Source organism: Hipposideros armiger, unplaced genomic scaffold, assembly GCF_001890085.2.
Source record: "Hipposideros armiger isolate ML-2016 unplaced genomic scaffold, ASM189008v1 scaffold_152, whole genome shotgun sequence".
NCBI classification, from domain to species: domain Eukaryota; kingdom Metazoa; phylum Chordata; class Mammalia; order Chiroptera; family Hipposideridae; genus Hipposideros; species Hipposideros armiger.
The window spans coordinates 227,483-247,247 of record NW_017731502.1 but is presented as its reverse complement, the minus strand read 5'-3'; the positions used below and the strand labels follow the sequence as shown (position 1 = coordinate 247,247).

Below are 19,765 nucleotides of genomic sequence, written 5' to 3'. Positions count from 1 at the left end.
AAAAGATGAAGGGGAATAAAAGGTACAAACTTCTAGTTATAAATAAGTCACAGGGCTGTAGTATACAGCACAGGGAAGCTTGCCACTAATATTGTAATAAATTTCCATGGTGACAGATGGTTACTAGACTTATTAGTGTGGTAATCACATCATAAGGTATATAAATGGCAGATCACTGTGTTGTACACCTGAAACTAATCTAATATTGTATGCCAATTACACTTTTAAAAAAAGAGTCACCAAAGAATTTCAGTAAGAGAAGTGATAATCTTAAAATCATGTTTTAAGAAGAGATTCTTCTATCTTTGTCCAGGTGTATGTGCTCATATATGTTGAGAATAAAGATAACCTAGCCTTACAAAATAACTAAGTAAGGAAAATCATGTCCATCAGGAAAGGATCCATATCTTTATACCAAAAGAGTCATTATTATTTCTCTACGTAGCAGTCTCCCAGTACCCTTGGAATACTTAAAACCTACCAGAATGTAATATGTACACTTCTCAGAACCATGTATTATGTAATTCACTTAAAAGGTCTGGTATGTTTTATGTAGATTGACAGGTTGTTGCAGTGCTCAAATTCATTGTGATGGTATCTTGGGTGTTGTTGTTTTTGGATAATGTAAAACACGTTTTCCCCCTGTAAGACAGTTAAGCTGTTTGTAGGGGGGAGAAGCCTGGTACCTTTTATAAGCTGCTTATACTTGTAACACAGATTGACTTCCCAGCACATAAAGGGAATACTGGAAAACCCTTGCATGATTAAATGTGCCCCTCAAGGATTAAGTTTTTCCACATATATTTCAAGCCAGAGCTATTAATAATGTTTCAGCATTAAACTTTCTGTACATCCTGATCATGGGGGAGGAGCCCTTTACTCATTTTCCCCTTGCTGTTAGTTTTTCCACTGTCCAGATTTGTAGCACCACAGAATTATATGGAAACATAGGCTTGAAAACTGAAAGTTCAGTGAAGTCTAACAAAGAAAGTATCATCTCTGGAACTACTCCAATTTTTTTCAAAGTTTTTGTCCATTTTTCAAACCCATTTTCTTCTTTTACCCTACTGGAAACCTGGCACAAAGTACCTATTTCGTGAGCTTAATGGTTCACTCAGAAATAAGTGATCACTAAACAGACAGTATTTATCATTTTGAAAAAGGTCACTTCATTTCCATGCATATTTTTTTCTGAAATAACAGTCTGGTTTGTAAGAAATTTTATTACTGAGAGATTTAGTTATTAAGTGCCTTTTTATTCAAGCAGTTGGTTATCAAACTAATTTACCATGGTTAATCAGCCAAACACTACTCTGTATATGCCTTGAGACTGTGGTCACCACATCCCCCACCCCATATCCCCCATCTCTCCTGCCCTTCAGGATCCCAATCTATCTGTTCCCTCCAGCCTGCAAGTTTTTTCTAACCAGCCTTGGGCCCCTTCTTGGTATTCACCAGCCCCTCGCTTTCTTTTCTTTTCTTTCTTTCTTTCTTTTTTTTTTTTTTAAAGATTTTATTGGGGAATTGGAAGAGGGAACAGCGTTGTGGAATTGGAGAAGGGAAACAGACAAGTTGCTGTCCTTTCGTTCTTCAGTCTAGTTGTGGAGGACGTTGCTTCACTGGCCCATGTTGGTATTATCATTGTGCTCTTCCCAGCTGAGGCAGATCGGTCGCCGGTCATTGGACAGCCGCTCATAGCATCTCACCGCAGCTCACGGCAGCTGCCAGCTGCTCATGATAGCTTATGGCAGCCCACTGCAGCCTATGCTGTCGCCGGCGACTCATGGCAGCCTAGCTCCAGGTTGAGCTGTTGTTCACCATCTCAGCTGTAGAGGGCGCAGCGTCACTGGCCCATGTGGGATCCGAACTGATGGCCCTGCTGCTCAGAGCTCGCACTCCCAAGCCAACTCTCCACCAATGAGCCACTCGGCCAGCCTGCCCATCGATTTATTTGACCTCTGTCTTTGTTACCCTTTTCCTGCCAGTCCCCAAGCTTAGATGAGTCCTTAACCACCTTTCTTTCAAAACTTCTATTTTCCATCCTGAGCAGGGGCCTCAGGTTGCTCAGCACTCTTTCTGTGCTGCTGACCAGCTTCCTTTCTCACATTCCCCACGCAGCTGTCCAGACCGTCACCACCCTCCTCAGGCTTCATGGCTCATCCCACCCTCCTCTTTGGCAGTCAGTGACTTTTCTGCCTGCTGTTTAGACCCTAGAATTGCTCAGCCCCGTTTCCTACCTAGGATCCTAAGTTGTCACTACAGCTGCTGTGCTTCCCGTGGCTGAAGGAGGATGGCCCCTCCTTTCTAGCACCAACTTCTTCATCAGGACATTAGAGTAGTTCCCTCTCTTCTGAGACCTTTCTCCAGCACTGGAGGAAAAAAACTAAATTAAGATTTTAATATTATTTAAATAAGTAATACATGCACATGGTTTTAAAAATTCAAGCAGCATAAAAGAATATAGGGAGGCAACTCCTTGATGCCAGTTGTGTGTGTATTTTTCCAGAGGTTATATGCGTAAATAAGCAGTGTACACACACACACACACACGTACGTTTCCCTCTCTTCCTCCACCTTTCTTTTAAAAACAGTACTAGACACACAGTCTGGACATCATTTTTTAGTATCTCTCTATGTCTTGGAAATCAGTTTATATTAGTACTATAGAACTACCTCATTCCTTTAATGGATCCAGATCATGTCCTTGGTTGTAAATACACCATAATTTAATCAGTCCCCTGTTAAAGGGTAGTTGTTTCTAATCTTTTGTTGCTGCAAACTTGGTTGCAGGGAGCATCCTTACATACCAGTCTTTGTGCTCATACAAGCAGGGCACAAGCAAGAATGGTGTGGGCATGCTGCTTAAGAGTCAATGTTCTCCTTATTAGATATTCTTTAAAATGCTCACTTTGTAAAGTGAAAGATAATTGAGTATTAAAAAATATTGCAACAAAAGGAAAATCACAGTTCCCCAGCCTTCAACAGTCTTTGAAGTAGAATTGCTGGATTAAAGGGTTTACACATTTTCATTTCTGAACAGAGAATATTTATTTTAAAATTTTTCTATTTTTTGTGGTATTGCTTCTCCAACCTTTCTATTCATGTGTAATTGATTTCTTGAATTTATCTTCAATGTCTGCTGCCTTTTTGAGGCATCCATCTTTATTTCTTCTGAATTCTGAGGCATTCTGGTTCACTGTTTACTTTCTGCAATTCGAAGTTCTTGTGGTCAAGGAATTCTAAAATGTGATAATCATCTGTTTGATTGCTTCTGACTGCTCATATGTTCCTATATTGTTCTCCTATCAAGACTGTTAGCCTTCTGTCTTTTGCTCTTTTTATGGAAGGACAGCTGTGTACAAAAAAGTGCTTGATGATTTTTCACCAAGTCCACCTTGTAAGCCATGCAGATAAAGAAGCAGGTATCACCAGCAGACCAGAGCCTCCCGCGTGTTCCCTTTCAATTAGTCACTTCGTGGATAATGCTGACTTCCAACACTATAGATTCATCTTGCTTGGTTTTTTTAACTTAATATAAATGTAATCATACAGTACATACTGCTTCTTTCTTTTGTTTAACATTATGTCTGTGAGAATTGCCTATATTGTTGCATGTAGTTGCAGTTTGTTTTCATTGCTATGTAACGGGTCGGCAAACTGCGGCTTGCGAGCCACATGCAGCTCTTTGGGTACGTACATGTGACTCTGAAGTAAAATTGAAAATGAAAATAAAACTATCATAGTTTTATTTATAATATTACTTTAAATTTTCCTTATTTGTAAAAATATACTTATGACTCTTGAATAATTTTTAAATTGTGAGGGACAGGATTGGCTCTTCCAGGGGTCGGCAAACTTTTGAGACGGAATGTACCCAAAGAGCCGCATGTGGCTCGCAAGCCACAGTTTGCGGACCCCTGGTATATAACATTCCACTGTGTGAATAAACCACAGTTTGTTCATTCACTCTACTGTCGCTGAACACTTGAGTAGTTTCTAGTTGCGAACTATCATGAATAGTGCTACTGTGGACACTTTTGTCTGGGTCTTCTGATGCACATATGTACACTTTTTTTGTGTGTCCAGGAGTAGGATTGCTTGATCCTAGGGCATATGAGTGTTAAACCTCTAAAGTGGTTGTCTCATTTTGTACTACCATGAGTATCCAGGTTGTTCTGCATGCTTGCCGGTACTTGGTATTTGCCATGCTGGTAGGTCTAAAGTACTATTTCATTGGGGTTTTAGCTTTCGTTTCCCTGATCACTTGTAATGCTAAACAACTTTTCATGCATTTATTGGCCATTTGAGCCTCCTTTTTTTATGATGAGCCTGGTGAAATTTAATTTTACATTTTTACGTTATTATTTTCTTAAATACATTTGGCTAGCCAGTAGGTCACATTGCCCATCCTTTTGTCCCTTCTTTCCCCTTTATCCTTGTAAATTTTTTTCTGGGCTCTTCTTGCCTATTATTTTTTTCCTAACAAGTGAACTTTAAAATCAGTAACCCCAGCTCTTCTAGAGTTTTTAGTGAATTTGCATGTAACTTCTTTTATTTGAGAAAAATTGTCATCTGAATTGGAAGATAATATTGTCATTCTTTCTAAGAAAGAAAAAAATGGTAAATACTAAGCCTTCCCAGTTTTTTGCCCAACAGATGGATTATCCACCGTATTTAATTCTAGTTTTTGTTTCATTTTTGACAGATGCTTATTAGAAGTGAAAATCTTTTAATACACATTTAAAACCTACAGCCCCTTTAAAAATGTATATCAATGTTTTACAGGTTCTTGATCAATATGAACGAGAAGGATTTAATTTCCTAACGAAGGTGTTCAATTCTTCACATTCATTCTTAGAAGACTTGACCGGTCTCACATTGCTGCATCAAGAGACTCAAGCTGCTGAGGTAAGAATGAAACAAGCTTTATGTGCTGAGAACTGATGTGTTTAAAACCTACTTGATATTCAGATTGTTGGAAAAGGAAGGAAGTAGTTAATCATGATATTTTTTCCCCTTGCCACAAACCTTCTACAACTGCTGAATGCTGATGTGTGCAGGTTGTTGTATAGTAGGTGCCTAATGCACAAAATTGCTGATAAAGGAAGTACAGGTTATTGATTTCCAAGTTCCTCTGTTTCTTACTGAAGAATAGCACGCCTGTGGCCATTGGAGAGTTGGCTCTAATGTCCATACGTCAAAATGCAAGTCAGGCAAGATATTGGACTCTGGCCTTTTTTTTCCAGAGAGAACATTCCTGCCTTCTATTTCATAATTTGATCAATCTTCTTAGGCCACTGAACCCCACAATGAAATGGCTTCATCAGTTACAATCTAAGAGAGTTATATTTTGCTTGTTAATTAGAATATTTTGCAGGTCCTGATTTCCTGGATCACTGTAATAGTGGTTTTTTTTAAAAGACTGGGATTAAAAAATATATTATTTTGTTTTTTCAAATGCTCACTGTTCTTAGAAAAAGGTATTCTATATATGGTGTGGAGCTCTTCTAGTCGCTTGGCAAAATGGACAGTTCCTCAAAATGGTTGAATGAGATTAAATCAACAGCTCACTCCTCAGTCACCTGAGTGAAAGAGCTCTTAGGAAAATTGTGGCCTATCATAGCATTTCCACAAGCTACGTAAGGAAAACCCTGAGTGCCTATGTCTGCAAAGTTGCCATTAGTCCTGTAGTCCAATTCATTGATCACCTCTTCACCCCCACCCTTGCCTGGGGTTGTGTGTTCTCATCATTGGGGGAGGCCCAGTGAGTAGATGGTCAGGCCCAGTACTGAACCAGCTGGTGGTAAAAAGGCTGCTGTTTGGAAGATTGGAGCTAGCACTGAGTATAGGAAAATCATGTGGAAATACCAGAGTCAGATCCTTTGAAGCTTTCAGCAGAGTGGGGGGAGATTTGTAGGCACACCAGAGATGCAAGACAGTGCACCTCTAGTGCTAGACTTAGACCTGAAACTGGTCCTTCTTTAACTTGCTTTGGTGTCCTCTGGCATTCAACAGATGCAATCTTCCACTACCACCAGTAATTAGACCCACGTGGAGTCTCTTAGTTTCAGTTTCAGGTGATGAATGGCATCTCTGCAGGACTTGAAGAGACTTTGAGATTTTCCCCTGAACTGTGACCAGGTTCTCAGAAACGGTTCAGAATATTATGTTGATCGCCACCGCCATTTTGTCTTTTGAGCAGCACTGTGCTGCCCTATAATAATGGAAAAAATAACTTATAGGTCTTTTCAACCATACAATCATTTGACTAATTGGTTGGGGGAATTTTTCCACCCACCTAGAAATAATTCACATACTTCTCCATAGTTGGCTAGAAGAATTACAACTTGAAATTGACCCGTATTTCACTCTCTAAAACAGAGCAGATGTTAGGATAATGGGCACATTCCTTGATTAAACCTGGCTTGCTTTGCATTTTAGTTGGTCAAATATTAATAGCCTTTTAAAAGACCCCGGAAGTTTAAGAGCGCAATAGTGACTAAATAGATGGTGGGGCAGGATGGGGCATAGTTTCATCCGCAAGTCTGAGTTTTCTGTTTGAAGTTTTCCTCCATTAAATTATATTTACAGTTTTGGACTCATAAGCCACACATCAAATTTTTGAGTAGAGATGGTAAACTGGTTGGCCTGTGAGCTAGATATGGCTTGCAGGTGTGTTTTGTTTGGCCTTTTCTATGTATTAAGTTCTGAATAAAGCCAACATTTTAAAATTATGAGTTTTACATAAAAATCAGAATTTTCCCATTTATAACTTCTTTGAAAAATCATATCTGGCAACCCCAGGCCTGCATTCCTTAATAGTGATGGTTATCTGGTGCCAAGAAGCAAATTGTATAGATAAATAATGTATTTGATATGAAATTTAAAGGTATAAAAAATATTCTGTGTGCAAAGGAAATCTTCTGTACCTGCCCCTTACCACCCAGTTTCCTTCCTGGAGACAAACATGGTTGTTAGTTTCTTGCCCAGAGGTATTCTTTAAGTGATGTTCTTTATTTAGATGATGCTCTTTAGTTGATGATCCTTATAGTTCTTGGTATTTGCAGCTCCTGTCTTAGAAAAGGATCAGTATTTTTCTTTAAAAGCTCTAAATAGGACTGTGTTTTAAGATAATGCTCACCAGAGGACCTCATAACAAAAATCATTGTCCTATGTACATTAATTTACATTACTGTGAAAAATGTGTGTGCATGTAAATAAATATGCATGTCAAAAAAATACACATCTGTATAAACATAGTGTTTTGATTTACATATTTGATTCCCAGTGCATTTATAAATGTTCATTAATAAAAATATAAAATTCTGCGTCCCACCTAGAAAGGTCTCAACTCATTTATTTTAGCAATGCAATCAAGAATGCCCAGTTAATTTTCATCTTAGGCTGTTTTCATGCATCAACATTAGAATTGCAAAAGATTCAACCAGATAGTTCTATGTGACAATATCATTTCATATGTTGTTTAATAAAACATGTATTTGTACAAATACTGTTTTTGAAAAAGAATTACTCAGTATCTTTTGGAAGTTTGATAGCAAGGCACTGTGCTAGTAACTGAATACAGAAGTTAATGAGATGAGATCATAGTCTAGTGTGAGAAACAGAGACATAAATAGGGTACTCTAATATCATTAAAAATGTTTTAGTCATTTATATGTTAAGTGCTGAGAGAGCAGTTATTCCTGTTTGGGAGAGGAGGGATGTCAAGGAAAGTTTATTCGCTTTAGAAGGGAACAAATATTCTAGTTAGGTTTTTTGTGTTTGCTTTTTTTTAATTAATTTTATTTTTTGAATTGAGGTATAATTGACGTATAACATATTAGTTTCAGGTGTGTTCAGTGTAATGATTTGATATTTGTATATATTGCAAAAACGATTACCATAATAAGTGTAGTTAACATCCATCACCGGTTAGTTTAAAAGGATGAATAGACTCTCTTTAAAAATAAAAGTTGGATTTGGGCTGGGAAAGGATGGGGAACTAGGGAGGGCATTCTAAGTTGAATGAAGGTCTCAGAGGGCGAGTCTTTAATGTGTTACTCAGAATCATGAGCATGTGGTTGGAGCCAGAGTTTCCAGAAATCAGATAAGGTTATTTTTTTAAATAACTGCTTTATTGAGTTATAATTCATGTACTATAATGTTCACCCTCTTTTAAAGTATACAATTCAGGGGTCTTTAGTATATTCACAGAGTTGCGCTATTATTACTACCAAGAAGAGAAGATTTTCATCAAGTCCAAACGAAACTCTGTATCCATTAAGGAGTCACTCCTTATTCCCCCCTCCTTCTAGGTCTGGCAATCACTGCTCTTTCTGTCTCTATGGATTTGCCTATTCTGGACATGTCATGGAAATGGAATCTCACAATATGTGGCCTTTTGTATCTGGCTTCTTTAGCTCAGCATTATGTTTTCAAGGTTCATCCATGTTGTATCAAGATAATTCTTTTTTTTAGTTAAAGGAGAAAACTTTTGATGCTGTTAAACTTTTCCATATCCTTTAACTGTGTCTCCCAAAACACAGAGGGTGCCCCCAAAAACGTATATACATTTTAAGAAAGGAAAAAACTATTAAAATTGTAATACAATGAATGACGCTACCATTCATTTGATTAACGCCATCTTTTGAGTGAATGTCATACTACACATTGCTACCGTAATTCAATTCAACTTCAAAAAGTAATACTTAGATAACATCTCTTAAAATGTGTACATTTTTTTGGCACCCCCAGTATAGCCCCTTTATGGAGGAATGCAAAGCCGATCCTACTAGAGACAATAAATCCATTTATTTTCATAGAAAGGGGCACAGAGATAATGAATTGGAAGATATATTGGGTTGTTGGAAAAGTCATGATGCATTTTGGCAACGAAAAACATAGAAAAATATGTCATGACTTTTCCGACAACCCAGTATTTAAGACAGAATCATCCAGATCTAAGGCAACCCAAGTTGTTGCACCCACCCCCCTTCCATCATCGAATATCCAAAAATGATTGATTAATAGACACATCATCAGGTTGATTTCTTTTGGAGGCAGGGTTGAAGTGAAAAATGCAGAATGGGGACTGGGAGTGTGGTAGAGGGAGTTGCCAAACTTACAAGGTGAGTTCGTTTGGGGTAATGATGATTTTGAGGTAATGGAATAAATGAGAGAAAATGACTGGATTGTATTAGAGATAGGGTGAAGACAGAGCTTAAAGACAAAGAACAGAACTGGTAGATTGATTTTGCAGATAAAGGAAAATTACCCTGTTTCATTGAGTGTGATGAGGAAAAGCTGTAGAGCTAAGATGCAATAAAAATATTTAAATGAGAAATGTGTGTGGTAGATTTTTACCTTGAGTTGTAGATTAAAAATACTCACCTCATAAATGTTTTTACTAATGCTATATTTCATAAAGTAGGGGTCTTGGACAGACACCGTTTTTGTCTGTAGCCCATCTAGCTGCCAAATTATAGTTACATTCTGCCCATGAGGTATTAGAAGGTCTCACAGAGGAAAGGCCTCACTCAGCTTTTTACCAAATGTGGCCATCTAAGCAGGGAATTTTGCATGAATTTCTGACCTTTATTTTCAAGACCCTTATTGAGAATAGGTTTGGATATTTGGAGATTGAGCCCAGTTTTCTATTGCCCTAGACATCTGCTTATCCCAGTTGGAACCAAAGGAAATGGTTAGTCTTAAGGTTGATGAAGCACAAGATATCCAAGTCATTGAGCTGTGGAGTACTCACCAGATACTCTTTAAATTGTTTAATTTGTTGAAGAAAGGCTCAGTCTAAATCAGACATGTGAATGACTTAGCCATCTTTTCAAAGAATCTGCTGTGACAAGTTGTTTTAAGATTATTTATTATCAACTATCAATTCACATGTACTGATTTCGTTCCAGCTGTGGGTTCAATATGGTGTTGTGGCAAATGCCAAATAATTTCAAACTCCATCTAACTAGGGAGAAAAGAGTCACCCATAAGAGAGTTAATAAAAAAGCTACATTGGTATATCCATGAGAAATTCAAATTCCAAATCCCATAACCCAACTTCCCTGAACTACTTCATTCTTATTCTTGACAGTTTGTGAGTTCCATGATTCCAGCATTAACTTTAGGCTATGTTTCCTTCTCTTGACCATATTAGCAATATTTTTTTTTAAGATTTTTATTGGGGAATTGGGGGGATGGGAACAGTGCTGGAGAATTGGGGGAAGGGGAACAGACAAGTTGCTGTCATTTTTGTTCTTCAATCTAGTTGTGGAGGATGTTGCTTCACTGGCCCAAGTTGGCACCGTCATTGCACTCTTCCCTGGTAAGGCAGATCAGTCGCCGGCTTCTGGACGGCTGCTCACTGCGGCTGCTGACCGCTCACTGCGGCTGCTGACCGCTCACGCTGGCTGCTGGCTACACATGGTAGCCCATGGCAACCCACTGCCACAGGGGCTGCAGCCTACACTGTTGCCGGCGACTCATGGCAACCCAGCTCCAGGTTGAGCTGTTGTTCAGCATCTTAGCTGTGGAGGGCAGTGTCACTGGCCCTCATATGTGGGATCCGAACCGGGGCCCTCTGGCATCCCAAGTGAGTTCTTAACCATTGCACCACTTGGCCGGCCCCCATATTAGCAATATTTGCTATTGTATCATCCAGTTATGTTTTAAGGATGGCAGTTACAACCCTCCTTTATTATAATGGCATTTTCATCAAGTTTTTGCTAAGCCCAACTTTCTTTTTGCAGAATTAGGGATTAATGAATGATCGTTTAAAAAGAAAGTTTAGTGTCAACTTTAATATTGAATGTAAAATTATAAACAGGCTAGCAGAAATGAACAGGGCTGAGCAGATGGGTTAATTCTGAATTTACTACAGAATTCAGAATTCTAGAAAATAAAATGCCCATTTCTCTCACAGCGGGGAAAGGCATAAGAAAAACATTATAGTCATGTGACATGACTTCATTGGCATGACAATTTACTATTCAGCAAAGTAAATAGTGCAATTAACAAATGTTTTTGCTAGGTCTTTTGCACTTACACTGAGTTTTTGGCCTCTCCCACTCACAGATGGTTTTGATTTGGTTCCTGTGGAATATTTGTTTTGTTTTGTTTTGTTTTGTATTTAACAACAGTCAGATATTTATGTATAGCTTCATCAAGAGCCTCTGATGACAAATAGCCTTTGGAGGCCAGTAGAAGCTGTGGGAAACCCCGTGTCAGCACTTAGACCTGTTTCCAAGGCGAGGAATCGCTCTGGGGACTGACCTAGCCTGCTCATGAATCCGGCTCCCTTTTCCCAGAGCTTTCTGCTAGCCCAAATCCACCCTGCACTGGCCCATCCTGAGACTGTGTCCTGCCTTGATTTTTCCTCGTAAAGCAATCCCTCAAGATGGCCTTGGCCTTCTCTCCTAAGTGAGGGTGGGGAAGACAGAAACAGCAGGCAGAGAGCTGTTTAATTCTTAGATTGGAAACTAGGGACTTGTTTTTGAAATAAGGCTCTATAGAATGAGTCCCTTTTATTTGCTATCAGCATTCTCTACATGGATTTGAGATGTTTAGGTAAATTGGAATTAGGGAAGGATCCAATTGGAGGATAGATAACGAAGTCTGGACAGAGTTGTCCACCCCTCAGAAGAGGAGTCTTGGATGGTATCACTCACTTAGAAAAGGCAGAATCATAAATGCTAAAAGTAGAGTTAAAACAGCTAATAAGAAATAGAACATGGGGGGCCGACCAAGTGGGCTCAGTTGGTTAAGAGCTAGCTGAAAAGTGCGAGTTCTGAGCAACAGTGGTTCAATTCCCGGCCCGAGCTGAGCTGCTGCTGAGCTGCCAACAGGTGGCAGGATGGCTCAGCTTAAAAGAAAAGAAAAGAAAAGAAAAGAAAAGAAAAGAAAAGAAAAGAAAAGAAAAGAAAAGAAAAGAAAAAAGAAATAGAACATGGGAACTGTGTCCTCCTTAAATTTTAGTTCTTGTTCTGCTTGTGTTTCATGAATACTTGGGTGAACAACAAATATTTTGTGCATCAGTTTCCCCACTTACAATAAGGGGATTAAACCATATGTGAAATCCTTTTTAGCTCTAATAATTCAGTGATTTTTTTATTCCAATATACCCAGTATAACTAAGGAGTAAAAAGATGGCTAATTTTTATATCAGAATGTTTTACAATGTATCAGTGATTACGTTTTGTACATTTTATAAATATTCTCTGGTATCAATCATATCTGGCTGCCATTGTTGGAAACATTTTTGGTGACATCTTTTTGAGATTTCGTTCTACTTTGACCCTTACAAGAACATTTCTCATACTTTGTATTGGTTGATGTGTGTAGCCTGTACATAAAGCCACAATAGTGTAGTCCAGCCTAATAACTGACCTCAATCTCTAGACTTGGCGCCCAGGTCTTTTGGCTTCTTAATAAATGCAAGTCTCCCCTCACCATAATTGAGTTTCTTCATAAAACACACCGCTCACGACCTCTTGGTACAGCCTCCAAAGATGAGCTCCAAAGCCCCTTATTTAAGTAATGGCAGCATCCTTAGAATATTGAATGTATGATATTCAAAGAGTTTCTTTTAAAATGGACATTGGATTTGAATAAACATTTCTCCAAAACTTATCCAAATGTCCAATAAGTACATGAAAAGATGCTCAACATCATTGGCCGCCAGGGAAATGTAAATCAAAACCACTATGAGATACCACCTTTCCCCACTAAAATGGCTGCACTCAAGAAGACAGACAATAAGTGTTGACGAGCATGTGAAGAAATTGGAACCCTCATGCACTTTTGGTGGAAGTGTAAAATGGTGCAGCCACTTTGAAAAACAGTCTGGCAGTTCATGAAAAAGTTAAACACAAAGTTATCATATGGCCCAGCAATTCTACTCCTAGATATATAGCCAAGAGAAACGAAAACATGTTCCTACAAAAACTTGTACACCAGTGTTCAGAACAGCACTGTTTATTCATGATAGCCCCAAAGCAGAAACAACCCAGAGGTCCAGCAGCTGGTGAATGGATCAATGAAATGTGGATGTGATATTGGAAAATAGTGAAATATTACTTGGCAATAAAAAGGAAAGAACCACTAATGCATGCTACACATGGATGAACCCTGCTATGTGAAAGAAGCCAGCCATAGAAGGCCCTATATTATAGGATTTCATTTATAAGAAATGTTCAGAATTTAAAAATCCATAGTGTCAGAAAGTAGATTATTGGTTTCCAGGGAGTAGGGGTGGGAACTTGCGGGGGAAATGAGAAATGACTGCTTATGGTAAGGGTTTCTTTTTGAGGAGATGAAATGTTCTAATCTTAGATTGTGGTAATGGTTATACAACTGTGAATATAGTAAAACAGGTGAATGATACACTTCAAATGGGTGAACTGTAAGGTATGTGAATTATAGCTCAATAAAGATACGTTTTAAAAAAGAAAAGAAAGTAGATGGCCCCGGTGCACAAAGTTGGGACTCTCGGTGCTTCTTCCTTCTTGCCCTGTGTCACTCTGGCTCTCTGAGTGCAGCGTTGATTTTCTGTCTGTCGGACAGGCTGTCAGAGCATGTTAGCTTACTGTTTGTAAGAATGAACTTTGTGTAGACGTAATAATGATTTCTTCCATTTTTAATTGTGCCTCAGTTTTCAAAGACTTAGTCTCTGCTCACCTCATTTAACCCTTTCTTGTGCTGTGGATAGCCAGTAAATACTGGGTAGGGAGGGGCTGAGGGAGGAAGAATATGGAAGGGGCCCCCTGGCCAGATGTCTCCCTTGCAGGCTTTCTGGGAAAAGACAAAAAGTCAAAATGTCAGCTCTAGTCACGGAGACTTCTGATGGAGTGGCTATGGGAAGATGAGAGTGCTTTGCTATCTGTTGTTGTAAGTTAAAGCAGTTGTTTAGAAGATCTGAACCCTAGCCTGGATCTGAATTTTTTAAATTGCCCTCTTTACCACAGGACTTTATTTTTATCCAAGGCTTTTTATTTTGAAAATTCTAGAACATACAAACAGTTTAAAGAAAAGTACAATGATTACCCCGTATACCTTCCACCTGAATCCAACAATTAATGTTTTGTCACACCTAGTTTATCTCTTGCTCTCTCTTTCTGTCTCCAAACATACACACACCTCCCTCTCTCTCTCTCTCTCTCTCTCTCTCTTTCATATACACAACACATTACATGCATACTCACACATTTTCTCTTTTCCTGAACCATGTGAAAGTAAGTTCCGTATACAATGACACCTCACACCTACATTTTTAGCATACATCTGCTAAGAATACAGACATTCTTCTATGTAAACAGAATACCATTGTCACAGAAGAATTCCATAATACCACCTAAAATCCACTACACATTCAAACTTTCTCAATAGTACATAGGACTTGAGAGACACCTTTTAAACCATTGTTTGCTTTTTTCCTCAAGTTTGCAACTTTATATTTAACAAAGTTTTGAAAATAATAATGAAGCACTAGTCACTTGGTATATAAACTGGAGCACACCTGTTAAGCTCTTGGCACCCTCATCTCTAGATGAGGAGATTCAGTTATCCTATCAGGCAGCAGACCCCAGAGGTCCTGCTGTTTCAGGCAGGCCTTTTCCAGGTGAGGTTATTTGCAGATATCACCTGGGCACCCTGGTCTGACGGAGGCAGCCCTCACAGCCAACCAGCCCTGTGCAGTGGTTCCTGCCTACCCTCCCTCAGGGGTCCCTAGTGCCTGAAGCTTTTGAGGAGATAGGCATGGGACTGTGAAGCTATTTTTGATATTTTGAAGAGCCCAACAGAAATATAACATTTATGACAGGAGATTACATTGACCAACTAAACCATCAAATTGTTGGTTTTTTGTTTTGCTTTTCCCCAAATTCTGTTGTCTCAGAGTGGAATGGAATATTGGTTAGCTCATTCCACTCAGAATCTCTGAATGGCAGTTATGTATGCCTTTGAATTATAAAAGCAATAAGATAAAGTAGTGCATTTTGTTGAGTTGGAGGGGTTTTTCCAGATAGGGTCTGTGAGAAAGTGGGGATTAGGAAGTGGAGAGCCGCCAGCCCTGACTTCCTGCCTGCATCAGCACCAGAGGGTCCTGGGGAGGTGTTCTTACAGTTTGCCCCGTGACCATTCTAGGGCTTGTATTTTTACAGCTGACCCTTCTCACTTGCAAACATAACAGCTGCCATGTGTTGAACTTGGGGGGGTTCCATGTTTTGATACTGTAAAATGAAATTGATTTTGTGGTTCTGAAATCTTGGTGTTGATCCATCTTGCTTCTCAATTAGTTGTGGGAGAACAGGGAGGGAGGAGAATAGGAAATATTCTAAGGTGTATATATTTTTTAAATTAAATATTGCTCATGTTTAATCATGACTTCTTCTGTCAGTCAACAAATATTTATTGACCCCTTGCCAAGTTCATGGTGGTTGTGGGGCTTCGAAGAGGTACCAGCCAGGCCTTCAAGAGACTGACATGGTGTAGTCAGGGGGGTAAGATGGTAAAGTAACCAAGACTGCAGGGCAGTGGGTGTGCACAGAGAGCTGAGCACGTGGTACAGTAAGTCCTGTCAGATTTCATGGGCGTCAGATGCAGAGAGAGGACTCCAGGCAAGGGCTGGATTTTTGAGCTGAGCTTTAACGGTTGGAACTCCCTAGTGTAGGGGAGGAGAACGACAGAAGGCATTCCAGAAGGGCCTGTGGCATGGGAGCATCAAGGTCTCTGACAAAAAGTACCATGAGAGGGCTATATACCAGTGTTGATTACATTATCTGTAATTTGTACAGAACTTTTGTACCTAGCCTTTTGATGCCCACAACAGTCTTATGAGGTGGCTATTACCCCATTTTCCAGATGAGGCTATGAATTGTTTTGCTAAGTTGACTGGACATTATTCAACTTAGCAGTGCTCAGTGTTTATCTACATCTTGAGGATTACAATACACTTCATAAGCCTGGGAGAAGAGAGGAAGGTGTACATGGAGTGATGTGGATGTGTTCTGCTTTACAGAAAGCACTAAGCAGTTTGATCAGGTCAGCCAATTTTAAAATGCAGTTTGGCTTTTTGTTTGTTTCCTTGTAACTGTGTCCTTAGACAGCAGGGTTTCTTTCACTGTACCATCCCGGGTCCTGGTGAGCCAACGCCACTGTGCTTTCTTACTCTTAAACTATCTGTAAGAATAGACTGGTTTCAAATAAAATCGGTGGGAATGAGGTTTTTACTCATTTGTGATTCCATCTCCAGACATAGAGTGGGGAAAAGGCGGGTAAGAGATAACTTTTCTGTAAATTGTAAAGGGAAATTAAGAGCTTGCCCTCACATGGCTTTATTCAGCCATGTGGTGAAAATAAAATTCAGTGCTAAACTAGAAATATTTATAGCTTATTGTTGTAGAACAAAATCATTCATTTCCTAATTACAAATATAGTAAATATTTGTAATTTTGTAATTTGCTGTGGATTTGTTTGTTTTTAATTTTGCTACTAAGGCCTTTGTGTTTATTTTACCTTAATCTTCCTTGGAAGAGGCCATACCTAGTTCTGCTTAACCTTTTAAAGAAAGAAACTTGGCTTTTAAAAATATTTTTAAAATATCTTATTTTCTGGGCTGGCCGAATGGCTTAGTTGGTTAAGAGCTTGCTCAAGAGTGTGAGCTCTGAGCAACAGGGTCATCGGTTCAATTCCCACATGGGCCAGTGAGTTGCACCCGAGCTGAGCTGCCACTGAGCTGACAACAGGTGGCAGGATGGCTCAGTTTGTGAGAGCACGTGCTCCTAACAACAAGGTTTCCTGTTTAAGATGGTGGGCTACACCCGCCCGCAACTAAGACTGAACTCGGCACCTTGAGCTAAGCTGCTGCCCAGATGGCTCAGTGGATAGAGCGTGCGCTCTTAAAACAAGGCTGCTGGGTGGACTCCTGCATGGGATGGTGGCTATACCCACCCGCAACTAATTGAACACAGCACCTTGAGCTGAGCAGTGTGGCTAGACTTGGAGCTGAGCTTGCTGTGCCATCCACAATTAAGATTAAAGGACAACAACTTGGCTGTTCCCCTTCCCCAATTCCCCAATGCTATTCCCCTCCCTCAATTCCCCAATAAAAAAAAATCTATAAAAAATTATTTTCATAAAAGATACACACACGTAACATTTATGTTATTCATTTATGTTATTCTTTTTTTTTTTTTTTTTTAGCTGAGCCATCCTGCTACCTGTTGGCAGCTCAGCAGCAGCTCAGCTCGAGCCGGGCATCAAACCACTGTTGGCTCAGAGCTCGCACTCTTGAGCGAGCTCTTAACCAACTGAGCCACTCGGCTGGCCCTCCATTTATTATTCTTTGTCTAACTTAAAGCTCATTATTGAATTGGTGTGTGTTTTAAAGCACCAATTCAGTATCAACTCTGGAGATAACTAATTTTGAGTTTCTGTGCCCAAATACTGATTGGTTTATTTATATACTCTGCTCCCTTCTTCCCCTTTCTGTTTCTTTCAACAATGACCTGTGGAAATAAAACTTGATTCTTCAATACTGTGAAAGCTAGGCTGAAATAATATTAAGCCTAGATCCCTTCAAGCCCTTAGCAGCATGGGCCTGGAAACAGTATTCTTGTGACGGAGTGCAGGATTTGGGCTCTGAGGAGTAGGGCTTTGCTCACGGTCCTGCCACTAGTTGCATCATTTCCTCTTGCCTGGGCTTCATCTGTAAAATGGGGTCATACCTACCCCACAATGTTGGTGTTATAATATGCTTTGAAATCCTTAGAAGTATAATACAAACATTAGTTCTTGTACGCTAAATACAAACGAACCAAATGGAAAATGGCCATGGCTTTAAAATAAATTTTTCTTGACATACCATAGGTCTTTGAACAGAAATGTCTTGAATTAAACTTTAAACAACCATTAAAATGGCAGTTCGTACTAAATGGAAATTATTTGAGTATCAAAGAGATTAGCAGCAGATGATTTTGTTGTAGAAGAGCCTACAAAAAACTATTTCATCCCATTCCACATGTAAGAATACACATTAACTTTCAAATAAATCTGGGTAAAACTTCCTAATATGAAGCAATTGAAACTTCTTGATTAAATTGTGATGTTCAAAAGGACCTTATTTGTTGTGAAATTAACTCATCAAAAGGACAACAGAGCATAGCTTTTGCTCTAGTGTGTCCCCATGTGTTCTATTGAGTTGACTCTGTTTACTTCCGTTGCTGCGTCTTCTCCCACCTCCAGACTTTGTTCAGCTGATCCCTCTGCTGGTCAAGCTGTTTCCTTCCCCAGGGGATCTGCCTGGTATTCCTGATGGTCCTGCTAACTCAAGCAGTTACCTCCTTTGAGAAATGGTTCCTGACTCACTACCGCCTCCTGAGGCCGAGGTGCAGAGGAGATTGTGTAAATGAAAGTCTGAAGCACCATGCACATTAGGGCAAGTTGTATTATAACTTGTGAGCAGAGGGATAACTTGATCGAAACAATGCTTTGGCCAAATAAATATTTTGCCCAAAGATCAAGAAATTTCGGCCCCGCTTTTTTCTTTTATACCTTAATGTTTTCAAATGAGCTATAACATATGCAGAAGAAAACATAAAACATTATGTACAATTTAAAGAATAATTATCATAGAAACAGCCAGTTCAAAAAATATAACGTTGCTGTTCCCCCCACTCATGTTTGGCTCCCTGATCACAGGCCTAGAGGTAACTGCCCTACCAACTCCTGTGACGGTTATGTCCCTGCTTTAGTCTGGTGTATGGATCTCTAAACAAAATATAATTCAGCTTGCCTGACTTTGAACTTTTATAAATGGAATTATGCCCAGTGTAATCTTTGGTGTTTTGCCTGTTTTGCTCAATATTGTGAAAGTTACCCATGGTGTTGTGTGCATCCGAAGTTTGTTCCTTTTTATTGCTGCAGAGTATTCCATAGTTTCGATACATTGCAGGCTATTCATTCTATCGTAGATGAATAACGATAGCCCTCCCAGTTTGGGACTATAATAAAGAGCGTGGGTAGGAGTGTTCATGTATGTATCTCTTGGATTGCGTGTGCAACATTTTTGTAGGTCAGTGGTTTTTAGCCTTTTTTCCATTATCACCTCTTTTAGGGAGAAAAGTTAATTTTAAAGTTAAACTTTAAAATTCAAATTAAATTAATTAATCCCAAAGAATAAGATTTAGTTGGGTAGGACTGAACTTTGGATGGCCACAGGCCATTGTAATATCCAAGATTTTTTCACCCATCAAAAATCAGTATTTTCTTTTTCGTGGGGGTAATATTGTCCCCATTGAGAATGCAGGCTCTAGGTTATACACCTAGGTTTCTATGACCAGAATTGTTGGGTCACAGAAAAGGTGAATTCTCAACATTATTAGACCATGGCAAACTGCCTTCCAAAGCAATTGTACCGATTTAAGTGATTATTAGTAATATGTGGGTGTTTCTGTAGCTGTATATCCTTGGCAAAATCTTGGTTACTATCACATTAAAAAAGTTTTACCAATCTGTTGGATGTATAACACCATCTCCTTATGCTTTTAATTTGCATTTTCCTGATTATCAATGAGGTTAGACAGCTTATGTTTATTACTCACTTGGATTCCTCTTCCCTGATGGTTTATTTCTCTATTTCAATTCTAAAAATTCTTGTATGTTCCACTTATATAGCCCCTTTTAAAAGAAAACACAATAGAATGACCCAGCTGTTCACTTGAAAAATACAGTGGAACCTAGAGACCTGTGTTCTAACCCCAGATGA

General features: G+C 39.2%; 1 protein-coding gene across 4 annotated transcripts in view; it reads left to right on the top strand.

The window, feature by feature from the left end:
- Positions 1 to 19,765, top strand: part of ATG7 (autophagy related 7) — a 250,861-nt gene that overhangs the window by 134,216 nt on the left and 96,880 nt on the right. For all 4 annotated transcript variants that reach the window (XM_019651069.1, XM_019651070.1, XM_019651071.1 and 1 more), the window contains one exon: positions 4,786 to 4,908. In XM_019651069.1, coding sequence (XP_019506614.1) covers positions 4,786 to 4,908 — 123 coding nt within the window. The remainder of the gene's footprint in view (positions 1 to 4,785; positions 4,909 to 19,765) is intronic.